General features: G+C 39.5%; 1 protein-coding gene across 1 annotated transcript; it reads left to right on the forward strand.

Annotated features, from left to right (window-relative positions):
* Positions 1 to 19,302: 19,302 nt before the first annotated feature.
* zgc:162612 (forkhead box transcription factor) lies at positions 19,303 to 21,772 on the forward strand. Its single transcript, XM_027003365.2, has one exon. It carries the CDS (start codon positions 19,690 to 19,692, stop codon positions 20,665 to 20,667), a length of 978 nt encoding a protein of 325 aa, XP_026859166.2. The 5' UTR covers positions 19,303 to 19,689; the 3' UTR covers positions 20,668 to 21,772.
* Positions 21,773 to 24,915: the final 3,143 nt, after the last annotated feature.

Genomic DNA, 24,915 nt, shown 5'->3' on the forward strand with positions numbered 1-24,915 from the left:
CATTACACTGTAATTTACCATACATTAAGTCATTCCTGTATTCACTTGACAGTGATCTGAATTTCCCCAGAATGAACTTGATTTTAGAAACCTTATTTATACATAGATTAATAAGTCTGATAAACTTTAAAAACATTTCACAGAGTTATTTGCAAATAGGTTATATATATAACCCATATAGGTTATATATAACCCTTTATTTAACAAAATCCCTTTATTTTGATAAAAAAAAAAGAAGTAAAGATCTTGTGCTTAAAATGCTATATTTTAATCTAGGATGAACTTGTTTTAGATCAGGATATTTCTTATTGTCCTACTACTGTCTGCCAACTCCTAAGACATTGCTGCTCTCAGCATTTTTTACAACTTTTTTGTCCTGCTAACTCAGAGTCTCACGGCACCCTCACCCCCCCTTTGACTTTCTCTCCCTGCCGCTTTCTCTCAGCCACTCATATCTCACCACCACACACTCTTCCTGATAAGATAAACACATGGAGGTTAGAGATGATAAAGTAATTTCTTTTTGGTGTGGTAGTGATATTTGTCCTGTGAAATAATCAAAATGTAGAGGAAAGAGTTAAATGGAATCAATTGCTATCAAAGGCATAATGAATTTTCCAAAGATTTTAAGATATAATTTTGCATGATAAGAGCAGACAAGAGTGGCATGATAATAGGAAACAGGGTCTGACACCTACAGGGTAAAGAAAATATGACTGGGACAGTGGTTGATGTTTCATTTCTGTGGTACTGTGGTTTCATTTTTCTTACTGTTGGGATGATCAAAGAAGACTAATGGATGACATCTTTCTTTCTTTTCGCAAAGTTAACATTGACTGTATTTATTGGTGATTAAGAGACTTCTCATCCCATACCTTTTTGCCATTTATGCTAAATATTTTAATGATTGATTCAAGCCATGGCTCTAGTGTACTTAATGCATCTGTTTTGCTTCTATTAATGTTAGTTTATTTTTAACTGATGATAGACAAATCCTAAATAAGTTCAGGTTGTTTTCCCTAGCTCTCAAACTACTGTTTCTGGATGTGGAGGTTTCAAGACATCAAGATAAGGCTGTTAAAGCCCAACTGCAGCCAAGCCGAGGCTAATGCTGCATAGCATGTGTTCACTTCTGACACAAAGGCTTTTCACGGTTCCCTTCACTCTTCCCTCATAAGTGCTTATGCATACTGCTTTTTGTTTTCTAATTCTTGTTTTATGAGACAATATCTTTTCTCAGACCCTTCTGGTTCTGCCTCCATATATATGCTAACACATCTGTGCTTACTTGAATCCAAAACAATTCTTTTGTCTTTTCTCACATTGAAAATTTTTAATATGTGGTGTCTCCACTGTCCCAACTCTGGAAAATGGCTGGTTAGCTGTTGACTTGCAGTTGTCCTTTACTAGTGCTTCTCTTCCATTTTGCCAATAGTAGATTGTGAAACTAATCATTTGCTCTGGTCATACATGTTTCTCTGACAGAAGAGGCAGCTTTAAGTGTTCCTCTGTCACAGCTTTCCCATAATTCAGGCTAAGGTATGGTTTCAGAAGCTAGCTGGAATACTAAAACTTAAGTGGCAAACCTGACCTTGCATTTGTATGTATAACCTTTGATCCATGGATATATTGCAGGCTGTTCTTTAAAAAGATGAATGTATGAGATGTTCTCTGTAGGGATAAAACTGGTCTGTGCATGAGAGCTTTTGGCGATTGCTGGCCCTGACAGGAACTGAACTAGTCTGGCTTTTGTGACTTTGTTGTTTTTGGCTAACGTTTGCATCTACTCCATGCATCTCTATAACTCATTAAACCTGGTGAAGTCAGGGACAACTTGTGCTTTAACATAAAAAACATAAAACTGAGGCCCAGTTAAGCCACGCATGAGCCAGGTCTGCTTCCCCTATCTTCGTCTGGATGACCATGGCTCCATTTGGCAGCATATGGCTGTCAGCGTTCAATCATATGTGGTGTCACCACAGCACATGAGCCGAACACAGGCAAGCTTTAAAGATGAGAAACAGCTGCAGGGGCCAAGTGTTGGCGGGTCACAAGGTTCCGCCCTGTAAATCTGAACACCGTGGGGTTGACGGGAGCCAGCACATGGTTAGGAGACACCTTGGCTCCCTGCAGTTTTAGCGTTTCGACAATAAAATGATGGGACGTAGAGCTATGTGAAGCATTTCACTGTAAAATATACTGAGGACACAAGAGGTCTATTCTTTCCACACTCCGCTCTAGACTCCTCTTGCACCCAAAGATTATTCCTGGAAAATGCCAGATGACTGCAGCATGTACAGAGACATCTTCATATTTCTCATCATCTGTTGAAATTGATTCACATGCCTAGCTGCCGCACTTACACTTCTAAACTCAAATGTGATGGAGGAGCACTCAAATGATTATTCTGGTCATATTCTATGCTGATCTTATGGAAGGTAAGCTGGTCCTGGCTCCAATTGTGTTTGTTTCTGTAAAATGAGTGAGACACTTTCACTAGCTAATGATTTATTTACACTGTAGCCTCTCATATGTCTGACTCACCATTTCTTTTAAGTCAGTCAGTTCTATGCTAATCTACATTGAGAGAAGACCGAATACACAGAGGTAATGAACACCTGGAAGTTCTCAAAATGCACCGTGTTGCTTCAGACATTCTTACATAATTAGTGCTAACATTTATATAAAACCGAATATAGGGCATTTATTCTCCTCTTAGCTGAACACCAAACATCTGCTTCCTGTACTCTGGAACACAGTGTTTATGACATGCTGGAGGGACATAATGTCACACTCCATGGTGTAATGTTAGCATTGCCACCCTGTAGCTTGGGTTTTGATTACTGAAGACAGCAGTGGTGGTAGATAAGCACACTTCTTTACTTCAGGGTAAAACAAACATGTATAGCCATCTAAAAGTGAAACTAACTATTTGTGGCCTTGTGTGAGGGGATATGGGATATGAGTCACTGATATGGTCTCTCTCTCTCACACACACACACACATCATCCCTCATCCTGCAACATCAGGCAAGCAGACAATCACCTTTGTCATACAGCTTTGTTATGTCCTAGTGTATTTCAGAGGAACAATGAAAACAGCAATACATAATGATCAATGACACAATAAGAGATTGCTGGCACACCTGTGTTTTGAAATTAAGATTTCTCGTAATGAGATTTAGACCAGTGAGCACAGACAAAACCATTCTGTTAGAGCTCACTGAATTTTGGGACATTGGATGACATGATGTTTGCAGAATTTTTACACAAGCAGGTCTTATATCTGTCTCTGAGATACTGAGAGAAGGAGATGACTTGTAAACTGTTCCATTAAGAAACAGAAATTGATACTGAAATTGGTTAAGATATGTCTTGGTGGTTATGATCACTTTTATTATGGAGAAAAAAGATATATAATTACAGTTAGGAGCAAAATTGTGAGTCATGTATTATGTTGAAAACAGATTTAATGTTCCCTGTTGAGTTTCTGACAAGCGATATAATCTTAGCTACTGAGTCTGCTGAGAGGAACTAAAGGTGTAAAAGTGTCTGGAGTATCATTTTCTTAAACTGCAAAGTTTATAGGCCTGATTCATGTGACAGAAACAGGCTAAGTGTGACTTTGCATCTGTGGTTTGAGGGTGGAGCAGCTGTGAACTGCAGCCCCTAATAGCATATGCACTAGCGTTAAGACATGAATAGTTTATTCTATGCAGAACTGATGCATAAGCAAGATTTGCAGAGCTGAACTGCAAGTATTTTGCATTTCGATGTTGAAGCCGGAAAAGTAGATGAGCTTAAGATTGTCCTCTGCTGCATACATTGATGTGAACTCAACTGTGCACAGAACAACTGCACACAGTCCAAAGAGAAGTCTATCTGCTTGAATTCCAACCAGGACAATTTCTTCCTAATCAGCAGTAGAGAAACAGTAGGCTGTCTGATGTCATCTACCTTCTGGCCTGACAATGTTAACACCGAGAATCTCCATGCATTAGTTATTGGATTTTAATTTATTCCTGTTTTGCCTCATTTCCTTAGATTTGTTATTTGTTTGTTTGTTTTTTAATGTATGATATATTTGTTAGCCCTGCTGTTAGGGCTTATGCACATTTCCTGAATGTTTTGCTGATTTGGCAGCTTGACTTGTCCTTTATACTGACTTGACTCTTGTGTCAAAATTGTCAGGTTTATAATAAAACTTGTTTAATTAAATTTTGTTCATTAAATCATGTGATAAAAACTGTTTTTCACTGATTGTTATTGTAATGTTAATATATTGCAACATTTCAATTTCTGTAATACCATCTATGTTAATAAGAAACATATACAAAAGATATGAGAATGAGAAATGTATGTCTGAAACCAATGATGGTCTGAGTTTAAGCTGTAAAGCTGTTCAGTAGAATTCACTGAATCAAAGTTTTTCAATAAACAGGAAATGACATCACTAATGTTCCTTTATATGGTTCAAGTGAAAAAAAGTTCGTAGGGTTTGGTTTCTCACATTTGGTTACTGAGGTACCTCACGTGCTTTCAGTGTTCTACATTGACACAGTTGCTGGTTTTCACAACACTGCAGAAAAAAGTTGCTATTCTAGTAAATGTGTATTTCTTCGGAAGGTATGTTGCCCCTTTAAATATCTCACTTAGGCTACAAGAAAAGTTATAGTAGTACCTATGGCTATCATCAGGACTGTTAAATAAAATACATCCAAAAGAATTCCCACCCTTTCTGAACCACCCACGCCTGACATGAGGTCATACATTACTATTATGTGACATGTACTTAACAATCTCAGTGCCTCCACCACCGATATCTTAATGTTGTCATTAGTGGGGTTATTTCCTACCCGTATCCACTTATCCACCCTGCTCCTCTTCCTTTTTTCCTGCCTTTGCCACAGCTTTGTGGGTCTGGGAGTTGGAGAGTGATGCCTATCATTACAGCGCCTCGGAGAAACACTTCCCTGCTGTTGCTCTAAAGCTGGCAGAACTCAGGTGCTTCATGTGAGAGGGAGCAAAGCTGCAGAAAAATTGAGCTCTTACATTCAAGCTTAACTCACAGGAAACTATCACTTAACAGCTTGGTCCACTTGCCCTTTAACTAGCATTCTCACATTTGCTCCGTGGGCTTTCTGAAGTTCATGCGAAAGCCATGGGGATTTTTACGAGCACCCAGCCATAGAGACTCTGCAGAACATATCTGTACTAAGTCAGTACTAATTCAACTGTCTACTGCCCCCATTCTCTTTGCAGAATTTGCTATTCTCTCTCTCTCCCTTGACCTCTTTTTTTTTCTCCTCAAATTCTTTCCATCTTTCCACACCAGTCTGAGCTATTTGCCAGTACCTCATCTCAGACCTAGGGCATTCAGCATTCCAGATGGTGAACTTGTTTGGCTTTGCTCATTCAGTACAGAATGTTTCCTGTAACACATGCGCTCTTGCCTTCCCTTTCATGCTTCCATGTCCACCTTACTGTGTTCAGACACCCTTTAGCATTTGTCTTCAACATTTGAACCCTCAATTTACAAACAACCAAAAATTCACCATCAACTTCAATTTCCCTTTGTTACCTGGAAACAGTGATGCTCAAAAGCCAAAGTGGAGTGCACTGTCTCAACAAGTGACATTGTTAGGCCATCAGATTTGCTCTGTGCGTCTAGACCCTGAGATATGGTTATCTAAATTGCTTGCTAATCTTCAGTGGACAAAGCAGGAATCCAGAGCTCATTGTCCAGTAGGACAGATAAAAGCATTGATGGGGCCTTCAAGAACTGATAAATTGCCCCAGGTCAGATGCAAGCTGTTTGCCTATCGATAGCAGTCTCAGGAAACAGAGCACCATGGAGATGATTATTTTCTCTGTCCTCAGGTTTCCATTAACCACATATTACCTCCTGAATCTGCTTTGCTACAGGACAACCAGGGACTGTTATCTCACATGTGACAAACTCGGTCATGTGTTTTCTTTTTTTCTCTTTTTTCAGATCAGTAAAAGTTATCTGCTAGATGAGATAAATGATTCAAATTGAAACAGAATGGAGGGTAAGAAAACCATTGGTAACTGTTAGTAACACCTCTTTGACATGCTAGCGGGTTATTGCCTAAACCTATATGTTTATCAGCCTTAGATGTTCAACACCTGGAATGCCTTAGACCCCTAAATAAGAAGTACCAGTCCTCATAGTCTATGTTTCCATTACAACACCTGGAGTGACTCAAATCTGATTTTATGCCTTAATGTTACTCAAGTCTGATTTTTTCAGGGATGTATGGAAACACAAATCAGATCTTTTCAAATCAGATCTGAGGCACTTAATTATGAGCTCCTAGATCAGATTTGTATCCGATTCATGGCCATGCGACATTTATGGGAACTGGCAGCTTGGCTTTCATGTGGCTTTTTGCCTATATGTATGCACTTAGTCCTGTTGTCAAAATAACAATGGAGGAGAGCAACAGCAGTGACAACACTAGCTGCAAAACCAGCAAAACCTAGCTGTCTGGCTTTTTTTTTTTTTGCTTCCACAACCTGATCACTTACAGCTGACTAACTCCTTGACATCCCTTAGAGCAAAATGTGATGCATACATATGCAAACAATGCATCACATTTTGCCCATTTTAATATAATGAGTCATCTCAAAAATATGACTTTTGTTGTGGATGACTTGTGCAAAAATGCATTAATGTGCACATGCATGCCATTTTGGAGGACAGACAGGTCATATTACAGACAGATACAGGTCTCTTGTAATTATGAATTTCAATGCATTCTTAGCAACAAAAAAAAATGGAATTGAGCAATGTGGCTAGTAATGTAAACATAGCCATATACTCTGGGAAGAAGTAAAAGATATCCTTCGCATTGACAAATGTTCATTGTGTTAATAGTGTGGCCATTCCATGTACAATTCAGGGTCTTATGGTACAGTGCTCTTCACTGAGTCACAACAGTCAGGGCCTCACAGTAATTTGTTATACTCTGACTCATGTTGCTGTGTAGAGGGAAGAGCCTAAAAACCTCACTGCCTTCTGCCTCCCCCGTACTCCCTCCTCCCTGTTCCAGTCTTATCAGACCTTGTCATCAGATACTCATATCCTCACATTGTCCCTAAGGAGGGCTGACCTCCCAGACCTCCCAAATGGAGATTCAAACTAAATCTGAGCTGATCTCTCATTTTTGGGTTTTTTTTTTGGGGGGGGGGGGGGGGGGGGATGGAGGGGTTTCTTTTTCTTTTTTCTCCCCTTGACATACATGGCTGAGAGTGGAAGGGGCAGTGATGCAGAGGCATTTTCTATTTTTGCAGGTCTGCGTTTTAAGCCTACCCTGTGTCCTCAGTAACCTTTGGCTTGGTAAGGGCAAGGTCAGAGATCATTAGCGCCACTATGATACAGCCCCACCCACACGTTCCTCCTCTTCTCTGTGGGAAGCAGCTGTAGGTAGCATGTGATGCAGACAAGAAGTGGAAGGGTCATGAAGTCAGAGATCATGAGGTTAAGGCGAAAGGTACGGGGGTTATTGGGCAGGCATCGTGCTAGCATAGAGGCAATGTGAAGTTGAGCTCTAAGCTCATGCCATGCGAAACTGCAGGTTGGGATTGTGTGATACAACTGCTTCTAGGGAAAAGCACTATATTTATGGAGTGATCTCATTTACATCCTAAGTACCCCCTAACCTGAAGTTTAAAACTTTTGGATTAAAGCGTTATATGAATATCAGTGCCCAAGCCAGAGTCAGAGCTGGTTTCCAGGAAGTTGCAAAGCATTGGAAGATGAAATATTGGTAGATGATATAAAATATTGAATTTCTGAGATTTTGAAGATGACAAGTGCCTGGTATCTGTCAGCAGTTACAATGACCCTTCATCTATTTTGTATACAGCTACTAAAGCTTTGATTTATTTAATTGCCCTGGTATTATTGTTACTATTCTGTGGTTTGTTTATCTTGGACAGCCTTATGCAATGATGTGATCAAGAAAACATCAGGCCAAATTGTGATATCACAGTAAAATGATAAGCACCTGAAGGGTTAACAAAAAGATGTTTTTATTATTGTTATTATTATTATTGTGATTCTTGTTGTTCTTTTTTTTAACATGTTGAATTGCAAAAAGTTATTCATTAAATTATATAATAATGTTATGTAATATAGGTGTGTTTTTTGTGTGACTTCAATTTAGAGGTGGAGAAGGATGATAGTCAGCTTTAAGTGTCAAACTTCACTGTACCATTAGTGTAGCAGAGGTAAATGTGTGTGTGTGTGTGTGTGTGTGTGAGAGAGAGAGAGAGAGAGAGAGAGAGAGAGAGAGAGAGAGAGAGAGAGAGAGAGAGAGAGAGAGAGAGAGAGAGTGAGAGAGAATCAGTGAGTGAGTGAGTGTGTGAGTGTGTGTGTATGTGTGAGAGAGAGATTGGGAGCTGTTTAGGAATGTTGACGAGCACAAGAGACACATATAGTCTATTTTATGGTAAAGAGGAAAGTGAAAACATTATACCTGTAAGTTAAGGTGACCATTTGTTTATTTTATTTGTAAGGAACAGCTGAGTAGAGAGCAGGCAATTATTATTGGTCCTGTAAGTCTAATAAATAGACTTTTTTATTCCCCCCCCCCCCCCCCCCCCCCCACCCTTTTTTTTTTTAAAATCTCCACATGGTCACCTACTGTAGGAGGATGTCATAACTCACATTATGTCATAACTCACATTATTTTCCTGTTTTTAGCAAAATGGATATTGTTCAAATATTGTTTAGCTTGCAGTTCAAATGTCAAACCTGTGGAAACTGCTTAAACAGAACAGACCCCTGCTTAGCTTAGCTTCAGATGGATAGTTAACTAATGAACTAATGAATTCTCCCTTGCATATTCAAACACCAGACCTGAAGGCAAACTGTGTTCTCTAGGGGGCAGAATGAAGAGCTTGAAGAGCCAATCTGTTTGGGAAAAGAAGGTTTTGAATGATTTTGTCCATATGCATGACTGCAGGCCTAGTAAAAAACAAGATAAACATGTTGGGTTGTAATGGCTGTAATGGATGTAGCTGTAGCTATTGAGAACTAACTGCATTCTTTGAGTACTAGACAGTCTGTTCCTAACTAGAGGCCTTTTGAGCTCTAATTCTAGACCATAAACTACAAAGTGATTGCCATTTTCCCCCTGCCTTTGGGTGAAGTCATTTATACGAAATGGTCCTGAACGCCAACCACGCAGCATGATGGTGCTCACATGACCGTCTCTTCCTGGCAGCATGTCAGTCATGCAACTTAGTGCACTGTGACCACCAGCCCCTGAGCAGAGCCTCAGGTTGTTTGGTTTGTGGCATCTCGCTGAGGCTGAGGCTGAGCTAGTGGAACAGTCTATGGGTGGAGCGCAAGAGGGAGACAGAAATTGAAAGTGGAGTTGTCAGGAGAAAACTCACACCACTTCACTGGCCGTCAGAATTCTTTTTGATTTAATGTAATTAATCACTATTCTCCAGGTTTTAGGAAAAGAAAGCTAGATCCACATGAATCAGGCCTGACAAAGCAAATGGCCACAAATCTTTTGCCACTGCGAGCTCCACATCGGTGAGCAGCTCCTCTTCTGCTCACACTGCAGCCTGTGGAACATGAGTGGCAGAGCGAGTTTATAAGGGCCTGCTGAGACTGGATGCCACATGTTGATTTGTTGCTCTCTTGTAGTGGTTCAGCTAAGGATTTGGCTTTGTGATGGCTAGCAGTAGATCAGCGCAAAAGGTCGGCTCTCTACAAAGAGCCTAGGAGCATTCTGGGTGGGAATAATGATGTTGTGGAAGACTGCCATTCCCTTGCTGCTGGGTGCGGCGTTTTGGTCTTTTGGGTATGGGTAATATGCAGGTGGCAAAGCCTCCCTGACGTCTCCCATCCTGCTGTGTGGACCTCACATCTCCCACCCTGCTATATGGAGTAAGGGCAGCCAAGTCATTTGTTAGCTAGCTATGCCCACACAAATATCTAACTCTAAGGAGGAGGTTACCTCAGAATAGATGAATTACTTGGATTGCTGAGTAGTTTAATACAGTTTTAGCTTCAAACAAATTTTTATTGGAAGTTGATTTTGTAATATTTTTTCCCCTACATGGATTATGTGAAGAGTTGCTCTTCTCCAGTATAAATATTTTTTGTGTATAATTTATGGCCATCTTCTGCTATCTGGCTTTACTTATCACAAAGAGATGTCACTTGAAGGCAGAACTCTCATGATTCAGTGTGTGTGTGAAGGATTCTAGTGATGTGTGACTGGTCAAAGAGTGCCAAGATCACAAATCTACTCCTAGTAAATCTCTACTGTTGTGCTAATCTTAAATTTCTATTGGGTTTTTGTTGCTGCCAACAGGAAAGGACACTTGGAGTCAGTCCACAGTGAAGGCAGGTCTACTCATGTGACACATTCAATATCGTGGTGTGGAAGAAAGGATTTATTGAATAAGAAGGATTTCTGTGAAATGAAGAAAATATTTGGCATATTCAGGGTATGATTTGTTCTCATTCAAATCATGACTCGTGGGGGGGGCGGTTGTGAGTGATTGTGTGAGTGTGTGTGTGAGTGTGTGTGTGTGTGTGTGTGTGTGTGTGTGTGTGTGTGTGTGTGTGTGTGTGTGTGTATGTGTGTGTAAGTATGTGCTCTTGTCTGATTTATTCTGATTTAAGCTTATCCTTGCCTCCTGTGGGAAACGTGGTCAAATTCTCCAGTAACCCCAGCCAATCAAAATCACTCAGAATCTGCTGTCTTAACACAGGGGACAACAGTACTGTCTGTGTACTGTCTGTGCTACTCTGTCTAAAAGACACATTCTCTCTCAGCCACCTTTAAGTATTAATGCCTTAGTTCTTATATCAGCTCAGTTTTCCTTAGTATGAGATAAATCAGAGGATGGCCACTGTCCTTAGCCAGATACATCTTATATATAATAATAAAGATGAACCTGAATACACAGACAGAATGAAGTAACAGAACTAGAAGATTTTCTTTGTGTGCCCTTCACTGTCATGGATAATGTGATGGGGAAATGGGGAAATTTGACCTTGTTGGGATGACATGCTTGCTTTGACTTAGACATGACAGAAGGTTACTCCATAATAACTGAAGCCAAACCTTGATAAATGCACTGGACTGAAACCTCTGTGTGCCTCTAAATTTCCCAGATTCCCTCACATCTGGAAGTCATTGTCAGAGGGAAAGAGAGAGACAGGCAGAGATAGACAGAGAGAGAAAGAGAGCGAGACTGAGAGACTTCTGTCTAAAATAAGCAGATGATCAGCAATGTTTGGTTTCAGTTCTGCTTCACCTTGTAGAGAGTGATGGTGCCAACCCTAAAAGGAAATTGTAAATAAATGCAATTTCACTATGCCCCAGCCGAGACATATTCGGGGCCATCTGTGCATGCAGTGTATGCATCCAGCCTGCGCTGCATGCACATTTAAGTGGCATCACTCCAAAAGCTGTGTTCCATGAGGCAGCATGACTCGCAGTGACTGGGAGGCCTGTTTCACTGCGAAACCCACAGCAGGGGTGTGTGAAAGCTGTGAGACTGTTTGAAGTGCAGGCTGGTAAACAATGCGCCAGGGACGTTTCTGAGCATCGGCATGTGGTGGCTTGTTGTGACATGTTCCTTCGTCTTACTTTTTTTCTCTTCTTTTTTTTCTCCTTTTACTGACAGTAGACGAGCCCTAATATAAGACATCCGTGTGAGATCAGTCTTGTGGGACTAGCATGGGAGAGGTGTGGGTGTATGAACGCTATGCTTTTGCACGTCTGAACACGTTGCTTCTGAAATTACACAATAATCATTTTCTTTCAAGAGCTGAAGCAGCCATATTAACCTTACTGCACGTCCACTCATGCTGAATTGACTTGTTTAATGTTACAGAAATATTATTTTTAGATGTTAGGAGACAGACAGAAATATGAGGCTTCAGATTCAGTAGTGTGAGATTTCCACAAACATCAGTATGAAATATCAAAACCAGCTGCTCTATTTTCAATTAAAGAATTGAGAAAAAGGTTACCTTACCTTCAGTTAACTGCTGTTTTTATTCTGCACCTCTTTTTGAGGTCCTTCCTCAGAGGAGTTTTGAAAGCACTTGGGTTTATAATCACTTTAGCCATGGTGCACCTGTGCCTTCTTGCACAGAAGTCAGCTGGTCTGTCTGACTGGGCCACAATGAACCCTTGTTCATCCTCTAGTGATGATGTGACATTCCATAAATTATGTATAAGTGCTAAAAGTAAGCTTTTAGCACAGTACTTTTAGTATGTCACTTTTTGTGGATGAATGTAATGAACTGAAAATACTAATAGCTGTGTTAGGTGTGTGGGATGACCAATTAATCAAGGTGATTATCAGCATGAATATAATTTCAAGTTTACTGGTAGTTTTGTTTTTCAGATCTTTAGAACTTCAGTACTCTGTATCTTTTTATGTCTCCTTTGTTTTTCCTGGCTATGGACACATTCTACAGTCATGTTCTAGATTAAATGGATTAATGGGTGCTGAAATGAGCCTCCACTCTGCCACCCAGGAAGCGTGCAGCATGATGTCTGGGCCTGTTGTATCTTGAGGCTTTTCACAGGCAGACAAACCAACAATACATCCAGTCCAACACTCAGTCCTGAAACTAGGCAAGTAGTTTATGAAAATCACTCTCGTCTCCACATACGGACAAAAATATGGATGATATCCAAAACAAGCACCCTTTAATCCCCAGTGTTCATTATTTTGGGCTGTTCTGTAGCACATCATCTGTTCTGTAACACATAATCTTGTACATGCTCCAGTGTGGCTATGCAGGTCATCATACAGCATTAAAATGGTTATAGAAATCAGATTCACTGGCAAATGGTTCTCATGATACCCCTCAATTTAACTCACAATTTATTAACCCTTGTAATAACTGCCAGGTAATACCTTACCATGAAGGCTTATTTCCAGGTAGCAGTACGAAGATGCACTTCTGAGCTGTAATTGGTTGTGTATAATTTAACCACAGAGATCTGCTGGAGGGATTTCCTGTGGGGGTGTGCAGCACTTGCCCTGTGCAACATGCACCACTCACTTGAAATAATTCCACACAGAAATTGCTGCTCATCTATTCACTCCGCTATTCACTCCCAGTTACAGTCACATTCCCTACTGATATTTTAATGTCAATCAAATCAGCTTAGTTAAGTACTCGGTGCTAAATTAAACTTCTCATTGTTCATTCAGCTATTGTTTATTTGTGTTGAGACCAGCTAGTGAGTTACCGGCAGCTAAGGTGAAGTTGAGAAAGCACTGTAAGAGTTTTTTGGGGGGGGTTTTCGGTATTGTCTGTCCTGGAGGACTGTGACAGTGTACCAGTTAGAGAATTCCCTTCTCCCACAGCCATTCTTAGGCTTGCCTATTCATTCTGATCTCCTTCAGAAAGGTGACTGACTGAGGGAAAACAATCAGCTTGATTATGATTCATGCGAAGATTCATTTTCCATAGCCCACCAAGAGTACCAAGACTCTTGCACCTGTTGTAGGTGCATGAAGCATTCACTGTCTCAGCACAAATTAAAGCACATGTGCTGCAACAGGGCGTGTGTTCTGACATCCAGGTGGAGCTGTGGAATGTTGCTGCATGGAGTTTCTCTGTTCCCTCCACCCCATCTGAGGTGCTCTGTTCAGTGGTAATGGATGAAGGACTGTCACTCAGACTCCAGATGGGAGTACTGGAGCAGTTGACGGCACAAGAAGTCTCTGGCAACTGGGCTGACCTCTACACACCAAAGGTCAGTCGTGGAGCAGCTGCTATTACTTTTTGCATTTGTGGGATTTGAGACACATGCAGGGACAGGTGAAAGTTGAGAAGGAGGGTGATATTCATGCACACATGTACTATCCTTTAGTTAGTACCACTGCACTCTTCAGTGTTTTACTTACTCTGACAAACCTGGCTCAGTGTGTGAACACCTTTGTTAATAAGATAAGAAATTAAGTCAGGAGTATTTGGAAAACACTAAAATATCAGTGGAGTGATACTCCAGAATTGGTAAATACTGTTCATAGTTTATTGTTATCTGCGAGCAAATTTCCATTTAACATGGGGTTAACGCAGTGTGTTGTAAACTGTAATCTTTTGCTAACAAGACATTCCCCATCAGCTCTATGTGTGCTTTGATTGAGCTGTGGTCACATCAGTCACTGACCTCATGACCATCAGTCATACCATGGCCCAAATAAAAACCAAGAGGTAACAGGTTTGGTCCCAATATCCTCCCATTTCCATCACTGCACTGCAACCCCCACATAGCCCTAACTACTCTGTGGGGAGTGGTTCTAGGCACCTAATCCCACCAATCTGTTCTGTCTCTTTTCATTATGCCCCATCACAGGGATAAAGACTTGCTCAGAGCAGTAGTGATGCTGGAATTGTCTGGAATGATTATAGTACCATCATGGTGTAATTGTTATGGACTAAAGGTCATTAATTACCATTTTCTTTCAGCGATGGTTCTCAGGTCACTCCCTGGTTATTAAAGGTGTATAGCCTTTCTTTTCCATCTCTTTTATCATTGATTTACAAACTATGTAATGTACTACATACCATACACCAGCCCATGCTAGTAGTGTTTGTCCATTGGAATCATGGTTACTTTTGGTCTTTGTGGGTAGAGGATACTTAGAGACATATGTTACTGGAAAGCATGTTGCTAAAGACAGCAGCTTTTGAAATGTTTCTGTGTGTGTGTGTGTGTGTGTGTGTGTGTGTGTGTGTGTGTGTGTGTGTGTGTGTGGTAACCAGTTTTCTGGTAGAGCAACTCTTCTGCTCAAAGTTAAAGAATAGAAATGGGCAGGTAGTAATACTGCTCCTGTCTTTTAGTTGAGTGATCTACCCTAATCTAACCTTTGAAGTACAGATTACAGGTATTTTTCATTCTCTCCCACTAAGAGCCAAGTTGTGCTTCAGTAGATTTTACAGAAAATCTCTCAGAGAAGAGACGTCACAATCATAAGTAGACCGCTACAAAGAGTAGTGGTTTGATACATTGCTTATACAAAGAAGTAGTCAATACTACATTGCCATGCTGAGCAAACCAGAGGTCTGGAAGCTCCAGACAGTTCTACCAACCTACCTATATTAGTAAAATAATGAGGGGAAGGAGCATAGACTAACAATGTAAGGAAAGCACTCTCACTTGCCACTAGACTGTGCAGACAGTCATTCCAAACACGCTAAACAGCACAGCGACTGAAGTGAAACTTGGCTCCCTCTGGAGGTGAATGCAACACCCCCAAGTAGCGATTTTAGCTTCCACCACTGACAAATGGCTCCCCCTGATGTCAAATGGGTTGTCTTTATTATTTCCACGTAATGTTAAGAAAACTGTATATTGTGTTTAAAAGACGATTATAGCTAAAGGTAGTTAACTGTTAACTTGTCGATAGGTTACAAAAGGTTTCATATGCAAGAATGCCTTTTTTTTTTAATTAAATTAATTCACAGATTGCATTTCACATGCCATCATCATCTGGCCTGGCATGGATGGTAAATACATTTACAAAATATAATTACAGTTTTTTAATCTATGCTTTATTCACTCTTATTGAATTTCCTTCTTTTTCTGGGTTATTCAGTAATATACACCAGCCTAGATTTAGTTTAACAGTGTAAGATCTAGTATGGCGGATTATACTGAGACAAAATACAGCACGGTGGCTCACTGGACATCGGCATTTCGGGAGACTCACATTTAGACACAACTTTACACTTCATTACCTAAATGCTGTAACAAAAATGTAATCATCTACGTTATGTCTACATGGCATAATTATTAGTACATATTTTAAAGCAGCCTCTGGTAGAACTCCTGGCACTTAACATTTATCTGACACTTTTATCCAAAGCAACTTACATTTATGACTGAGTACATCTTGAACAATTGAGGGTGAAAGGCTTTGCTCGGGGGCCCAATAGTGGCAACTCGGCAGTGGTGGGGCTTGAACCAGCAACAAGTCAAGTACGTTAACCACTGAGCTACCACTTAATCATGTTTCCATCTCTAGAATGCTTTTTGTTTGATAATTTAAAATATTTATTGTTTGTGCTCATTAATGTTTCAAGTCCCATTTCTGTTTTAGGGTTATGATTATTATAGTTTGCAATCTAAATTAGTTTGCAATCAATCAGCAGACTGGTACGTCTTTTTATACCATTTGATGCTCTAACGTTAAATTAACGAACTGCTTTTTTTTCCCACAGAGAACAGTTTCACAGAAAGATCCCTTAGCCTGCAAAATCAATTTACCTTACATGCATCCTTTACAACATCAGTAAACCAGTGGCCGTAAACGTAGCATGCGCAATTGCAATCCTACTTTCCCACAGAATTCTCCAGAAGCATTATCGGGGTGACCTCTAGTGGCCAATGTGTATTACAACAGCAAAAAGAGGAAATAAGTTCAAGAACTTGAACAAAGTTGTAGCCTCGTGACTGCTGTATTCTTTTGGTTAGAGAGACAACATTTCTGGACTAAAGATTTATAGACTAATAAAATTTTAAAGACTAAAGAATAAAGACTAATAAATGCTTAAAAGAAATGATAAAAAAATCACGTAATCATATAAATTGCATATGATGTAAGAATGGCCATTTTAACATTTTTAAAGAATCCCAACGGTCTCATTATTCAGATTTAATTAGAATAATATTTGCTGACAGAACTATTAACATTGCCTAAATTATCTCTTAAATTCAGACATAATTTCGTTTTGTAATTGTTCATTTCAGAATCAGTGTTCATTTGGGACTAATTGCGTATGAACGTAAGACCTTATGACAATTCAAATATTATAAATATTTAAATTTGACTTTATTTAACATAAATGTCAAGTAGAATATACCCGATTATAAACTTGCTGTTAATCTGTTGTTATTTCTGATATTCTGTATAAAGGGTAAGTCCGTTTATATGACGATATGTTTTTTGTTTTTTTTTATTTGAACTCGCTGTCAAATATTTTATGAATTGTTAGACAATGCGTTTATGGTCTTACACATGAAAGGCCACAGGATGGGTTTCTATGGGTGGGCGTTGATGCTGATCCCCGGAAGGGATTTATAGTTGGCATGACTAAGTTGGTCCGTATGACCAACATGTTGCTACAGTAAAATAATTATATTTTTAGTGTCAGTGTAGTTGGGAAGCGCAGTGAGCTCAGTGACCACAAATAACTACATTTGCCGGACAATAGTAAATACAGAAAGCCCCTAACTATATTTGTGAGAAAACTGCATGTTTTGTAAATGATTAATTGAAACTATCGTCTGTCATTTGCTTGTAACTTTAACTTTTCATTTTTATTTAACAATAAATAAAACTATTGTTCTGCGTTTTCTAGAGTTTTAGACAAACTGTGTAATAACCAAAATATATTAGTAAGCTAATTTACTATAAATAGTTTCAGAACTAGCAGTGTAATATCGCCTATTAGCTATGTTGCGCTTGTGCATCGATAATCTTTTTCAACTAAATTAAAGTGGATTCTAAACAATAAAGCGTGGCATGTTCACAGTAAGTAATTTGTTAGTTTCCCCGCTTTTCATTTCCCTGTAAGTGTAAGATATTTGATATTATTCAATTACTGTGATTAGGTTTGGCTCTTTATCCAATTGTTTAGGAAAATATTTCAATAAATACAGGCCTGTTTATTACAAGCTGTTTAGTCTTTGTGGTAGTTTCATCTAAGTAAGCAAGGCTAGACATTTGTCTCATCTATGCCAACCACATTATAGAACCCCATCCGCTGAAACACATCCCTTCCAGATTCTATTATTATCCTTTTTTCGTTATTGAAACCACCCCTCACTCGTCTTTTCGCGTTGCTGTAGCTGTTTCTAATATGAGGACATGCGTGATAGATTTGGCAAACCATATGCAGCTTTCTTGTACCATAGCCCACCCACGTCAGTCTCGTCGCCTGCTGGCCTCGGGTATCAATACGATTACGGGCAGGAAATGTGGGAATCCCAAACAAAGAGGTCCATCATTAAACGCAAACAGCCCAAGGCCCGTTGAAATGAAAAACGCACTCCCGGAGCTTCGACTGACTGTCTTTTATCTCCGAATGCCAACGAAATCTTTTGCTTTAATCCTGCCAACGGTACAACTTGTGGACTTTATTTTTGCCGTGTCTTCACGCGATTATGGCCTGTGCAAGTGATAGTGCGCGGTCTTAAAATTTAAACGCACTCTTTAAATTATATAAATGCCAAAAGCCTAATGTTTCTATTAAAATGAGACATTTATTGGGACCGTAATTCTAGATTTTCTTTTTGAATTTTCGTTATTCGTTAGCTTGTACGATAGGGTAAATATTCGTCATCTTTAACTGCATTAATGATTAGAATTAATTAGTTATTATTATTATTATTATTATTATTATTATTATTATTATTATTATTATTATTATTATTATGCTATAGGGACTCTTGATTGGCTAGCATCACTATTTCTAACTGGTTCATTGACTAATTGGTATACAATATATAACATAATGTGCACCGTCAGGTTATGAAAATTTCAATTTCAAATGGTGTCAAATATTTTATGCGATGATCTAACAAATATTTTAAGTATGTCTGGCATTTTTTCTCTATAATCTAGGTTACATAATTTATAGTTTCCGGCTGTAAATCTGCGTTATAATCCGACCGATATGACTAAACTGCTTCACCCGATATAGGATACAGGTCTATAATTATTTAATTTACAGCTGGTGGTCTATACCGCACGATTAATTTGTGTACGTTTTACTGCTTTGCACAATCAAAGGTAAACTCGATTAATCAAATAAAAATAATGCAACGTACTTCAGAATACTTACTTAATACTTCAAATAAAGCACTTTTGAAATAGATAAATTACCCAATGAAAAAAGTATTTAATTCGAAATAACAGATCAGCACTAGGTGTGGTTTTTTTTTGTTTGTTTGTTTTGTTGTTGTTTTTTTTGAAAGAAGACGCCGTGGTTCTAAGAGTGTGCTTTAAACGTCATGTGTATTTTAATTTACATATTTGTTTGGGAAGAGAAATATAACCTAGGCCAATCACACATGTGAAAATCTGATGTATATAGTAATCATAAAAATGTTATTGTATTATAGGCTTTGTTTGGTTTAAAACAAAATGTTCGCACATTAAAATGACACATTCCTTGTGTCAATCTAATGTTTATGATGAAAAATTTGTATAGATCGGACGGTTGTTCGTATTGGTAAGCTACTGTTTCTCAGAAGTGGCTCTCCTTCACAAATACTTCATAATGACATCACAGTCATCTGATCCAGCCTGGGCGCAGCGCAGAGGAAATCCAGTTGGTTTGGAGAGGGTGCTGGACATTGCTGTGAATGTATCCCGTGCCATCGCCAGTTGTTTTTGCCCCTGGGTCAAATATTGTGAAATGTTTTGACGTGAACTGGAGAAACAGTGACGCGAATTAGAGGGGTTTTTTTTGTTTGTTTATCTGGTTTATTGGCTGCTGTTCAATGTAATTCTTTAGTGATCCGAAGAAGCATATGAGCATAGGCTGTACTTCACGGCGCGATCTGCTGAAGTGAAGAGCAGAGACTCGAGCGCGAAAATCCTCTCGTCTCCCACCTGTTGAGACGGGGGAACGTGGTGCCGTTTGTGGATTACTATGACATTGGATACAGATTTAATGGACGACTTCGTTATTGACGTAGTAGGAGAATGTAGTAAAGATTCGGGAGAAGAGAACCTCTCTAACTTATCTCTCGTGGACGCGAAAGTGTCCGACCGAGGATTGAACTCTGATAGTCGTTTTGATGATAAGGGAAAAGATGCCCTGGCAGCCAGGAGCCCTCCAGCGCCGAACCAAAGTACCTCGGTGAAGCCACCATACTCTTACATTGCTTTGATAACGATGGCCATTCTTCAGAGCCCAAAGAAGCGACTCACCCTCAGCGAGATATGCGATTTCATCAGCCACCGGTTCGTGTACTACAGAGAGAAATTTCCAGCTTGGCAGAACTCTATCAGGCATAATCTGTCGCTAAATGACTGCTTCGTCAAAATGCCCCGCGAGCCTGGCAACCCAGGCAAAGGAAACTACTGGACCCTGGATCCGAACTCGGCGGATATGTTCGAAAACGGAAGCTTTCTACGAAGAAGGAAACGCTTCAAACGACAACATTTCAAATTCAGCATGCTCAGAGAGCAGTCAATAGAACCAAGCGGCTTTCTAAATCTATCCTACAGTACGTACGGGCTAGGTGCATCCTGTGTGCAATTACCAAGTCTGGATATTTATCCATTTAGCTGCCATCATCACAACCCCACGTCTTGCGCACCGAGCGTCCCGCCTGTAGGCAGCATTCTTCCGGCACTGTCATCTGTTTTTTCAAGGAATTCTTTCCCTACGAAGACTTTACCTACGTCGCAGCCTTTGACAGCGGAGTCATTAACCGCTGGGCGAAGCAATGGTTTGACCGCTCCACTCAACCCATGCTCTCCATATGCGTCACCTGCTGTCTTTCACCCTGTAGCATTTCCTCAGTTTCTCAGCCTTCAGTATGAATACCAGAAATTGCAAACATTGAGAGGTAACCCGGACATGTCTAATAAACATGTATACTTGGGCAATGTCATTAATTAGTAGCGGTTCAAGAAAGACTTCTTACTCTTCTCAGGAAATACGTTTGTGGAACGTTTCAGAGTGCAGGTATAATAGGAGATCTCTAGTGACACAGTGGACGCTGAACTTCATTTTTGAGAGAGAGAGAGAGAGAGAGAGAGAGAGAGAGAGAGAGAGAGAGAGAGAGATTCTCGACTAAAGACTGATTTATGGGCTAGTTAATGCTTAAAATAATTTCTTATCTTGTATTTCATAGCCTATAACTGAAGTGCTTTGAATGAATTAAAAAATATTTAAATTACGAATTTCCCCTTTATTGTTTAAAAGGAAATAAAACGAATTTGGTAAAATACACCATTTGTCTTAGGTTAAATAGATCTGACAACTTTTTTTAAATAGCAAATTCTCGTTTAACGTAATACGTTAAAGACGATTAAGTGCTATTGTTGTATTATGTTAAAATGTCAGCAAATTTTAGAAATGTGTCATTCCAGTCAACAATTTAATTATTCCACGCCATCTAAATATGTTTCTCAACGTTATATTATTGCGATTAGTCTCATTTTTATTTAGATATCCTAAATAACGCTGGATTCTGATTGTAATATATTCCAAATGCGATTAATCTCATTTGTCATAACAGCCCTATGTTAAATGTGTAACAATTGTTTTATATCTATAGTTTAGAGTGTAACGTAATCTTCAATAAAACAAATTTAATTTGAGAAACTGAAATGTTTAAATTTCAATATGAGAGCACCTCTAGAGTAAATAGTGTAATCAGTCTCTCATCCCGTCGGAAGAGGCCGAGGAAGTACAAGCAATAAGCTTTTAAACAGTGCAGTGCACTAAAGGTTCAAACCCCTGTTCTTCTTTAGAAACCCAGCGGGATCTATGTCATAAAATGCAAATGATTTCTATTCGTGCTGTAACTAGCTATTAAATGCTACATATACCGTGCGGGCCTGTGATTCTGTCTCTCAATATGTTTCACCACATGTGCTGAAATTATATGTCAATTTGAATGAAAGATTTTGCCAGGCTAAAATTCAATGATAACACTTTGTAATCTTGTAGGTCGTGTGAAAGTGTATTTGTTTTAATGTGATCATAAATGCATTTTATGTCCATGTAATGAGACAGATCATCACACCTAACTATGACCATATTTTCCGTAGAGCGTATATTATAAATAATCGTTTCAAGACATGACGTAACGGTTTTTGCAGCTGTGCCCAATTCTTAGATAGCGGGCAAATTGTAGACCTAACAAGAGTATCAGTTAAATATCATTTCATCGTCTTGTTTGTAGTGCGTAGGCCACTCGTAGCCAAGCCCTGTCTAAACCATATGACAATCTGCATAACATTTTGTTTCAAAGGTTTCTTCTGGCCCTAGACAGCACAACAGTGCATGATAGATAAATTCTTTCAGTCATCAGTCAAACTCTGTAGGAACTCGTTTAAACTATAGACGTAAAATCTAACTGAACACTGCTTATTTCACTCAACACTGTTTTAACGTGTGAGGCTAATGTGGGTATTTTGAGAGGTAATGTTTATGTTACAAGAAAACAGATGTCAAATTTTAAGTTCTTTTGATTTTCTCAAGACAGGTGACCCTGGTCTGCTTTTTAAATGTGGTCATAAACCTGAGCATCATGACAAAATTAATTTTGATTGACAATCCCATGTCAATTCCATGTCAAAATTAATTTGTTAAGTTAGCTATAGCCTGCTATACACAGAATACTCACTTCGAGAATTCGAGATAAAGGAAGGAATTATTAAAGCTGAAATTATACAACGCACCAACACCTTTCTTAGCCTGCAATTTGACTGATTACATGCGCAACGTACCTTGACAGCATTGGTGAGTATTACACAATGGCTTTGTTGTTTATCATATCGAAGCTTTTGGCAATATTCTCCTGAGTAAAATAAATAGAAAGATTGGTACCGTATGGTGAGATATCCAGTTGCGTAACGGCAGAACGTAGCTACTCTTTTTCTGTTTTTCTAAATTTAATTCAGGAAGTTGATTAATCTGTACCTCTAACAAATTTTAAGCATTTGCGGTTCTCTCAGTAACGATCTCAATGGAAAGTGGTGCCCTATGTAACCAGTTCTGTCATCTCACTTACAGACGGTCCTACCCTAAGCAGGCTGGGGTTTAGCTGTATCTGGTAATAAACGTATCTGGTATCATAATATCTTTTGACAGTTGCCGATTAATCCTCATAGCATGATTTTAGACACCATATTAAAATTAATTAACCATAAATATTATAGATAAAAATAGGATTCGTGGTTGTTGAGCATGCCGTTGCTCAACGATATTTTGCGGTTATTAAAGGTGCCGAGAGTCAAAGCTTAGCTAAATCTCAAGTGCACAGGCTGCGGATTAGCTTCAGGATACAGCTAATAGTATCCTGTGGCAAAATCATAAACCCAGAACGAATTTTCAGAGCTTGGACTACCGTCCTTATGAGAGCATTACTGGTGTCTCTAAAACCGGAGTCTTCATTCCCTATGGGAATTTATCTAAGAGATGCAAGGGGCAAAGACATACAGGCAGAGAGAGTTGGTACAGCAGTCATTCTGACAGACACGCTCTTGAGATAAGGGATGGAGGAGTGAAATCTCTGCACCTGACAAAATAAGAGGAGACAGAGGGAGAAAGAGAGATTTTTCTGGTAGGTTGCATCTGCCTTTGGATTACAGACATTTTTTTACTTCTACTTCATGGAGTTAGCATTGGAAAGATTCCTCTGTCACTTGTGCCGAATAACTTTCTGTTTATAGCCTGGTCCCTGTAGAATAACAAGAAGACACTTCTTTACTCTGGCCATCCAAGGCTGTCGCTGAACTAACCCTCGCATCATGTTTACATTAGAACCTCTTCCTTCTGTGCTTTGCCACATCTGAGCTAGACATCTCATCCTCCACTGAAACTCACTTAATCACAAGCTTTTTTTCCTCTGCAATGATTTGTAAAAGAATGTTTAGGAAGACCCTTAATTCCACATGAAATAAGTCATTTCTTGGTAAAAGTCAGCTAAAATAAACCTTGGTCTTAAATTGAATACGTCATCCCCTAAAACTCCACAGCATGCTCAATCAACATCATATTAGGCATGTTAATAATATTATGAATGTGATGAATAGCTATGTCTGTGACGCCCCTTCTGCAGGGTTGCCAGTGAAAACCCTGTGCGTCCCTGCACGGTGCTTTATCAGCTATAACGTATCATAGCTCATATCTTCCCTCTGATGCGAAAAGCCTTTTCATGTGGATAAAACACATCCAGGTTCAGCTTTCGAGGACCTACTCATGTCTGACACCAGAGGCAACCACTCTTTCCTGCTCTGTAATGCCAAGCCAAACAGGTTAGGCAAAAATCAGCCTTCAGACAGGGGAACCAGCTAATGCAGGCCTCCCCTTGGCAACCACTACGCCAAATTAGAGAGCAGGGTGAGAGAGTTGCACTGTGGGATAGTGCGTTCCTACCATGGCTACCTGCAGAAAGGACAAACTATGCCCCACAGGATGGACTTGTATGTTTGAGGTGGATCCTCTTTTGATTCAAGGCATAGCACATATCAACACTGTATAATATATCAACAAAGATCTTTGAGCATGAAATGGAAAATGGTTCCATTAGGACATCAGGTTGTGATCTTGGACTCAAATAAATCTATTCTATTGCTAAAATGTAATTATAAATTGAAATACAAAGATTTGTACAAAGATTTGTTTGTTGAAAGGTGTCTTATGTGGAGCTTTGGAATAAAATGTTATTTCTAGATTTGTCTGAGGTACTTGATTGGTTCAGACAAATATTCTTTCTGGTCCATGTTAAAATAAACAAGGAAAGGAACCTTCTGAATGTTTTGGTTAGGTTATTGCTCATTAACCACACCAGCCAAGACATTTAATGTTTCTGGAGAACTTGCATTCATTTACCAAAAGTTCACTCATGTAGATTTGTGAGGCAGAAAGAAAAATGAGGAAAGCGAGAGTGAGCTGGTCTGGTGTGGTGCGGAGGGAGAGAATTGTAATGAGAGAGAATGAGGGTGGTATGGAGGCGCTGGCTGCTGTCGGCACTGCACTGGCCACTGAGGTGCCACAAAGATCAGAGGCATGCTCCTCACCCTGCTCTTTGATGACTGACTTAGCCACACAAACACGCACACAAGCTATGTCCTTACAACCCATACACACATGTATTCATGCTCATTTTTACCCCAAAATGTAACACCCAGCCTA

The sequence above is a fragment of the Electrophorus electricus genome, chromosome 1 (assembly GCF_013358815.1).
Source record: "Electrophorus electricus isolate fEleEle1 chromosome 1, fEleEle1.pri, whole genome shotgun sequence".
Classification (NCBI taxonomy): domain Eukaryota; kingdom Metazoa; phylum Chordata; class Actinopteri; order Gymnotiformes; family Gymnotidae; genus Electrophorus; species Electrophorus electricus.

Excerpts from the sequence above, each read along its gene's own strand:
- zgc:162612 (XM_027003365.2), top strand. The coding sequence starts at position 19,690 with ATGACATTGGATACAGATTTAATGGACGACTTCGTTATTGACGTAGTA.